The sequence below is a fragment of the Labeo rohita genome, chromosome 10 (assembly GCF_022985175.1).
Source record: "Labeo rohita strain BAU-BD-2019 chromosome 10, IGBB_LRoh.1.0, whole genome shotgun sequence".
Taxonomy (NCBI): Eukaryota; Metazoa; Chordata; class Actinopteri; order Cypriniformes; family Cyprinidae; genus Labeo; species Labeo rohita.
The window spans coordinates 16,657,026-16,666,280 of NC_066878.1; the positions used below are offsets into that span (position 1 = coordinate 16,657,026).

General features: G+C 33.3%; 1 protein-coding gene across 1 annotated transcript in view; it reads right to left on the reverse strand.

Annotated features, from left to right (window-relative positions):
- Positions 1-1,164: 1,164 nt before the first annotated feature.
- pcyox1 (prenylcysteine oxidase 1) overlaps positions 1,165-9,255 on the reverse strand; it is an 8,803-nt gene continuing 712 nt past the window's right edge. The window contains 5 exon segments of the mRNA XM_051120520.1: positions 1,165-4,660; positions 4,813-4,965; positions 7,697-7,908; positions 7,989-8,163; positions 8,268-8,474. Coding sequence (XP_050976477.1) covers positions 3,990-4,660; positions 4,813-4,965; positions 7,697-7,908; positions 7,989-8,163; positions 8,268-8,474 — 1,418 coding nt within the window. The 3' untranslated portion in view covers positions 1,165-3,989.

Genomic DNA, 9,255 nt, shown 5'->3' on the forward strand with positions numbered 1-9,255 from the left:
TTTTACATAAAATGCATTTACATATACATAGTCCAAAAGAGTTGAATTTATAAAAATGACCCTGTTCAAAAGTTTACATACACTTGATTCTTAATACTGTGTTGTTACCTGAATGATCCACAGCTGTGTGTGTTTTTGTTTAGTGATAATTGTTCACGAGTCCCTTGTTTGTCCTGAACAGTTAAATTGCCCGAAAAATCCTTCAGGTCCCACAAATTCTTTAGTTTTTCAGCATTTTTGTGTATCTTAACTCTTTCCAACAATGACTATGATTTTTGAGATTCATCTTTTAGCTCTAAGGACAACTGAGGGACTCATATGCAACTATTACAGAAGGTTCAAACACTCACTGATGCTCCAGGAAAAACGATACATTAAAAGCCAGGGGTATAAACTTCTGAACAGAATGAAAATGTGTTCTTATTTTTCTCTAAGTATCATATATTTTCATTTAGTACTGCCCTTCAGAAGCTACAGAAGATACTTTTTCCCCCAGAATACAAAAGTGGTTACATTTATCCTGATCTTCAAATTCAAAAAGTGAATGACTATATGTAAACGTCTTTTATGTGAAATATCTTATTCAGATCAGTACTAAATGAAAAGAATGATGTACTAAATTAATTTTGTATGATCCCTCTTATTCTAGTAAAATAATTAACATTTTGCAGATTCTGCAACGTGTGTCAACTTTTGACCTCAACTGTATTTAGTCCATGTGTGTGCTAAAGTTGAATATCAAATATGGGTGTTGCTATCGTTTATTTGTACCACACTAAAACACTTTGCGACTGTGAAAATACACACACACACACAAATTACAAGGGTGTTCACAGTGGGTTGTTTACAAAAATTTCGCGTCATAAAAGCATTCTGAGCCGAGGTGAAATTTTCCTGTTTACATTAGTGCGTTTTTGTTTTAAAATGAAATTGATCCTCATTTACACTAGCGTTTTCTCTGCGTTTCAGAAACGATCTCCGTCTACACTACACAACCGAAAACGCATGTCACATTCAAAAGATCTCAGAATCGATCCACGAATCGATTTATTGTCCCATCCCTACTATGTGGCCCCCCCATTTACTATTTAAATCCCACAGGGGCACCATGAACAGGTGGGTATGCAAGATAGAATTATTTATATTTACACACAATTATTCATACTCAAAGACATTCAATTTTATTGCAATTGTAAACAGCTTGTGAACTTGAATCAACAAAATTCTCATTCTTAAATCAATATCATTACTGCGTTTAACAATTTCTTAACCAACATCCATTTGTTATTATAAAAGCACTCTTCATTCATTTTTAACACTGTTCTTCTTTGTCAAAAGGATTAAAAAAAAAAATTAACTATGTAAACAGAATGGAATCTGTTGCTTTCCAGGAAGGCAACATTTACAAGCAAATCATTGATCAGAAAGGCTCATTTGCATGGAAAATAGAATCAGAAAATTAGAAACATATCAGTAGTGTCAGTAGTATTAATACTTATTGTTTGCAAAGACTGTGATTGTCTGTGACGAATATTTCTATCCCATTATTCTCCATGGTGATCATTACTAAATTTCCACCAATATAATCTTTTTTTTTAATTATTTAAATCACCATAAACTCATGGCAGTACAACACATACCATCATGAGATATAGATTCATTTTTGCCTTATTTTCAGTTTGCTTATTTTTATTTATTTATCTTTTTTCATAAGAATTTGGAAAGAGAATGTGTCATTAAAATATATATTTATATATATATTTAAAAAAAACCTGGTCAGATTACATCCTTTCTTTCAAATTCTTAACTGTCATTTAAGCTTTTTTTGCAATGTTAAAAACTAAAGACGCTTTAAGGCACCAAGACTAATTAACCATATACTAAATGCACATTTGCAAGAACAAAAAAATTATAAGGATTCTAAAAAAATTTCTTAGCACATGCATGAAAATTCTAGGTCAGAGGCTGTGTTCAAGTTAGAGGACTGAGCAGGTGAACTAGACTGATTAAACTAGAGTTAAGCACAGGAAAATATTGTATTTGTGAAAACCTGGCACATCACAGTGCCCCCCAACACACACAGACACACAGGTAGCAGTAGTAATTAATATCAATACTTAATTCCATTTCATTAACAAAAAAAGAGAGATAGAGAAAGAGCTTATTACTAATCACAGCGCTCCTACATACAGTGTCTCATACACAGTTAAGTAGACTGTATATCCACAATCTAGCACATAAAGGCCACTACTACTGTGAATTTTACAGTGCATCTAGGGTTGCTCTTCTTTAAATGTACATGAATGATGTAAGAGTGAATCTCAAGAATCCTGTCTAGAACATATCCAGCTAATAACACAAACAGAGAATGAGAATGGAAAACATGCTTACTTGTGATTTTACAGTGCACATTCTTGATAGGTTTCAAGAGATTCACCCACACAGATTAATATACACAGACTGTGTACAAAATTAATGTCAAATAATTAGTTTCTCTATGGCTTGGTAGTCTGATTTACCTGTAAGTGACCTGTATGAAATGAACAAAAATTATGTATTCAAGTATTTACTATCTGATATAACATATAATCATTTGATGAAATGTTATCTTAGTATTATAATCTATTATTGTATTTATTAAATGTTTACATTTCTGGGAATGTTTAGTTTTAATTTTTAATTTAGTAATTTATTTTTTGCTAAATTAATTTCTGTTTAGCTTTGGATTTATTTGAATTTTAGTCATTTTATTACACTACCAGTCAAAAGTTTTTGAACAGTAAGATTTTTAATGTTTTTTTAAAGAAGTCTCTTCTGCTCACCAAGCCTGCATTTATTTGTTAATTACATGTTAAAATGTAATTTATTCCTGTGATTTCAAAGCTAAATTTTTAGCATAAAGTCTCCAGTCACATGATCCTTCAGAAATCATTCTAATATTTTGCTTTGCTGCTCAAAAAAACATGTATTACTATTATTATTAAAACATCTCATTAGAATTTTTTCTGGTTTCTTTTATAAAAAGAAAGTTCAGAAGAACAGCATTTATCTGAAATCTGAAACCTTTTATAACATTATAAATGTCTTTAGCATTACTTTTGATCAATTGAAAGCATCCTTGCTAAATAAAAGTATTAGTTTCTATAATTTCTTTCCAAAAAAAAAGCTTCTGAATGGTATAATGTATAACATTACAAAACCTTTTTTCATTTCAGATAAAGCTGATCTTTGGATCTTTCTATTCATCAAAGAATCCTGAAAAAAAAAAAATACTCAACTATTTTAAACATTGATCAAAAATAATAATGATAATAAAAATAAAAATAAAAATAATAATAATAATAAATGTTTCTTGAACAGCAAATCAGTATTTTAGAATGATTTCTGAAGGATCATGTGACACTGAAGACTGGAGTAATGGTGATGAAAATTTAGCTTTGATCACAGGAATAAATTACATTTTAAAATATATTTAAATAGAAAGCAGTTATTTTAAAATAAAAAAATATTTAATTTTTTTTTTTACTATACTTTGGATCAAATAAATGCAGGCTTAGTGAGCAGAATAGACTTCTTTAAAAAAAAAACATTAAAAATCTTAATATTCAAAAACTTTTGACTGGTAGTGTATTTCAAAAGCAACATTTGACATTTGTAATTTTCTTTTGTCTAATATTTATATTTTATTTAATTCCAGCTTTGTTTCAATTAACATTTTTTTTTATAATTTTAAGGTTATAATACATTTCATGACTTTGGCCAGATTTTTTTCCCTGATTTACCAAAAAAAAAAAAAAAAAAATCTTATTTTTCATTTCAGCAATGATAATTTTGAATGTGCTTAATTGTAATGACCTAGGTAATAACCTACAAAATTATTTTAAAAATATACAGCACAGGGTGCCTTTCAAAAATCCAACCTCTTATCCCCATACTAGATTTTATTGTTTACAAACCCAAACAAGTTGATGAACCGCAGCGCTCCTCTGTCAAAGTTCACCTTTGAGTCTGGTGTGCAGATCCTCTTGGTCGATTTTGCCCGTCTGCTCGTACCAGCGGTGATGGGCGAGCAGAGCCAGATTACGGGCGGAAATGGCACTCATCTCCATGGCACTGGCCGCCCACTCCACGGCGTTGAGATAGTAAAGGCGATCGTGGAGAATGAAGGGAGGCGTCCTGCGGTGCGGCGGGCTGTAGGAGGGATAGGCGAGCCAGCGCTTCTCCGACACCGAGTCCCAGGAAAGAAATATTTGCTGCAGATTCTTCTGAGAAAGTGGCTGAGAGGAGAAGATCTTCCATACTTTGGGTTGACTGGCAGGGCTGCGGGAGTAATCCTTGGGAATTTTCACCGGTTCCAGAGAGCTCAGGCTGTGGATCTCGGAGTCTTTGTTGTCCAATGTGAGGACGTCAGAAACAAAGAAGTCTTCCGGCTTCTCTGTGGTGCCCAGATATGACACATTGAGCAGACCGTGGACCAGCGTTGCCACCGTTTGGTGGTAGCGGCCAGGGAAGTGGGATGGAATGGCTGGAGAAAAGCCTGAGAAGTTGATGTCAGACAGGCCCTGGTGGAGAGGTGTGGCTACTACAACTATATCGTACATGGAATGGGCGGCACCAGCCTCGCCAACATAGTTCAGTTCATAGAAACTAGCAGCGGAACCTGAGAGAGCGACAAAAAATGGATTAATAAGACAACGGAAAGATTGGTGTTGGCAAGAAACCAACTTGCTGACCCAAAACTTGTGACCTTGGTTGTTGGCAGTGTACATTATATATAAAAAGATTCATTATAATGTTCAAAGTGGACAGTACCAGTTTTGGATGGTCTTGTTTTCATGGTGATGGCAGTGACACGAGCTGGAACAAGTTCAGCTTTGCTGTGGTACAGAAGCCCGGAACAGACCAGCTTATTCCCTCCATCCACTGCCCACAGTCCTGATTCAGCTCCTGCTAGTGCAACAGCACCTACAAACAGCATATGCCATGTTCACACGCTTCTTTATCTAATAAATCAGTCATCCTCAACAGGTTTAGCTGGAGGGCAGCAAGTAGTGAAGAAAAACACCTGTTAAATTATTACAGAGGTCATTCTGTGTGCAACTCAGGTCCCCAGTTCAAATTTTTGATTTTGCTAATACAGGACTCTACTTGTGCTCCTAACTTAAAAAATTTAGAAGCAAAGTCAAAATTTTAGAAGCACCTTCTAATTAATAATCAAAAAATCTGATTTAAAAAAAATTGCCTTCCTATTACAAGGTGATATTTGACTCCTTAAAGTGATTTACAGGGGAATTTTTCACCTATGTAATGGCATATCTTTTATGGCATTTTTTTTTTATTCTATTTTTAAGCTTTTTAAAATTTCTAATTAAAACAATAGAATAAGAACAAGTGGACTTTTTTTGATTTAAATGATTTTGATTTAAATAACTCTAAAGAACTAAAAATAAAAATAAAACTGCATGTAGGTGCGGCAAGTTTCTGATTTAAAGGAGTTCACTTTTAGAACAACAGTTTACAGAAAATGTACTCACCCCCTTGTCATCCAAGTTTTTCTCAGCTGGGATCGTTTACAGACGCATTTGGGATCATTTGAAGCCGCATTTAAACTGTATTTGGAAGTTCAAAATCGGGGCACCATATCAGTCCATTATATGGAGAAAAATCCTGAAATGTTTCCCTCAAAAAACACAATTTCTTTACGACTCAAGAAAAAAAAAGACATAAACAACTTGGATGACAAGAGGGCGAGTACATTTTCTGTAAATTGTTATTCTGGATGTGGACTTCTCCTATAATTACTGAATGATATCATTCATTTTATTCATTCATAAAGCAAGTGACTAACTTTATGAATAGGAAATTTAATCATTGACTCACTAGATTCGTTTAAAAAAGCATGTTTATTCATAGACGAAACTCAGTTGTGACTTGTTTCAAACTATTTTTGATGACGAAATAGAGCAAAATCAGGCCATAGTGTTATAGTCAGACAATGTAGGTCACTTAATATTAAACTGGTTATTAATATTAATATTTAACTGTTGAATGACTCTACTGACTCTAAAATGTCATGGACATAGTTTAAGCAATAAGTAATTATATATTTTCCTCAAATACTGGTGAATATACATATTTTGATCATTATTTTAATTTTTTTTTAAATTTTTAAAGGTAAAAATAATTATTTTAGAAATTTCTTAAACCATTCCTTTATAAATATTAAGTTTTCCAACGGTTGTACCATATACCAAAACTCACTTTGTCATACAAAGCTCAATTTATCTGATATTTTAAGAGACTTATTTAAGAGTAGCTGGCCTTCCATCCAAAGCTGCTAATTTACCTTATGCGCAAAATTTGAAATCACAAAAACATCTGCAAATAAGCACCGTTTTAATCCAACGTGTCAAAGAGAACAAAATCGTCACTTTCTGAAAAACAGGCACTAAATACCACTAAGAAAAGTAGGAGAAGCCAATGAAAAAAGTAATTTTCATATATAATAAATTACAGAAGAAACAATGAAAACGGTCATTGTTTTCAGAGGTGGATGTAAGCTATTTGGGAATGGCAATTATACAGAAATAGTTTGACAACAGAGCATTTAAGAATGACCATAACAACATTTAAGATTCTGTGCAATGAGATCGGTCTGCTGGTTAGTTAAGCTATCCCATCCCATAGCGCAAAGTCACATGACTTTTTTTAATACACATGGAGGAATTTATTTGGTAAATGTGTTTCCATCTCTCATTCACATTAAAGCTTTTTCGCAAAGTCAAAAACCACTTCAAGCAAGCGGAAACACTTTTTTTTTTTCTAAAAATTTGCCGTTTCCATCACTCATTTCTGATGTGATACTTCAAAATGCGCATAAAACGTTGATGGAAATATAGCTACTGACACTAACAGTAATTGCACATTAGTTGCATGAGATGATTTTGACTTGGCACACGCAAAAAAAAAAAAAAATCTAATATTACAAATATATCAATACTAGTTTCATGTTTATCCGCCCTGAGAAATAATAATTACAGAAAATTATGCCAAGCTATTCTTCCCAACTGAAACGAACTTTCATTCAGAAATTAAAATCATGCTAATCATAGAAGTACACTGAAGTCATTGTATCTGTAAATATTATTTGTAATGCATTTTTAAATGTGACCCTGGACGACAAAACCAGTCTTATGTTGCATGGGTTTATTTGTAGCAATAGCCAAAAATACACTGGATGGGTCAAATTTATCGATTTTTCTTTTATGACAAAAATCATTAGGATATTAAGTAAAGATCACGTTCGATGAAGATATTTTGCAAATTTCCCACTGTAAATATATCAAAACGTAAGTTTTGATTAGTAATATGCATTGCTAAGAACTTCATTTGGACAACTTTAAAGGCAATTTTCTCAATGTTTTGATTTTTTTTTTTGCACCATCAGATTCCAGATTTTCAAATAGTTGCATCTCGGCCAAATATTGTCCTAACAAACCATACATCAATGGAAAGCTTATTTATTCAGCTTTCAGATGATGTAAAAATCTCAATTTTGAGAAATTTACACTCATGACTGGTTTTGTGGTCCATGGTCACAAATAAATGAATAGATTCAGACCCAAAAAATGAGTGTCATGTCACCAACCCACTTGTTATTAATAGTGAAAGGTCAGTATATATAATATAGGCATACCCACAAATCCATTAATTCTGACACTTTGGCCGTAGTTGACTCTTGTGATGGGTGTTACGATGTCATTGAGAAAGACCTGAGAGAAGCCTTCAGCCAGCATGGCCTCCTCCAGCGTCTGATTGACCAGAGTAAGGAAACTGTCTCCACCCATAGCATGAAGAAGCTTCTCCACGCTGGAGAACGAGTAGCCAAACTGCTGGTACTGATAAATCCTACAGAGACAATAAAAGGGCTTTGGTTATATTCATTCTATTCACCACTGGAAAAAATAAAGGCAACGCAACAGACAAACCTCATAAACTTGTCCAGTACGCTCTCCACCCACATATGCATTCGAATGAAGTTGAATCCATATTTCCACAGCATGCGTAAGAAGTTCACTATGAACCAGTCGCTCTCTTCAAAGGTCAGCTCTTTCCCGTCAAATATCGCCAGTTTAGACGGCACATCGGCACGAGGAGACATACCTGATCCAAGAACATGCCATACGCAAGGTTAAACTGAAACTATCCAGTTCTGTATTTTTAGAGACGAACATCATAAGGAAAGCTTGAGAGGGAAGTGGACTGACCGAGTCTTTCTAGAAAATGCTTCATGTGCAGGTTGAGGGGGTGAATAATGGATCCTCCTGTCTCATACTCATATCCTCCAATGTCTTCAGTGGCCAGACGGCCTCCAACAGTCCCTGCCTCAAACACTTCGATCTTCACGGCCGGTCCAAACTCTTGTCTCAAGAAAAACGCAGCTGCCGTGCCTCCAATACCAGAGCCAATTATTGCTGAGGATGAAATTGACATTTAGCCTTTCACCAAACATGGCCATTAATATACATAATATGTGATACATTCATGTTTTAAGGTCTCTACATTATCAAGATGAGCAAAGGTGAGGCGCTTTTCTTCACAAGTAAGAGCTCTATATTCGTACTATATCATACGATATGAGCCATAAAAGCCTGATGTATCAAATATGATACTTGAAATGAAACACATATACTACCAGTATGTTTTTGAACAGTAATATTTAATGTTTTTTTTTTTTTAAGAATTCTCTTTGCTCACCAAGCCTGCATTTATTTAATTCAAAGTACAGAAAAAAAACAGTTAAATCTTGAAATATTTTTACTATTTAAAACAACTCTTTTCTATTTGAATATTTTTTTAATGTAATTTATTCCTGTAATTTCAAAGCTGAATTTTTACCATCATTACTCCAGTCACATGATCCTTCTGAAATCATTCTAATATTCTGCTTTGCTGCTCAAAAAAACATTTTTTATAATTATTATGTTGAAAACAGCTGAGTAACATTTTTTTCAGGTTTTTTTTTTGATGAATAGAAACAGCATTTAATCTTTTGTAACATTATATATGTCTTTATCATCACTTTCGATCAATTTAAAGCATCCTTGCTAAATTAAAGTATTAAAAAAGAAAAGAAATTATACTGATTCCAAGCTTTTGAATGGTATAGTGTATAATGTTTAAAAAACTTTTTATTTCAGATAAATGCTGCTCTTTGGATCTTTCTATTCACCAAAGAATCCTGAAAAAAAAAAA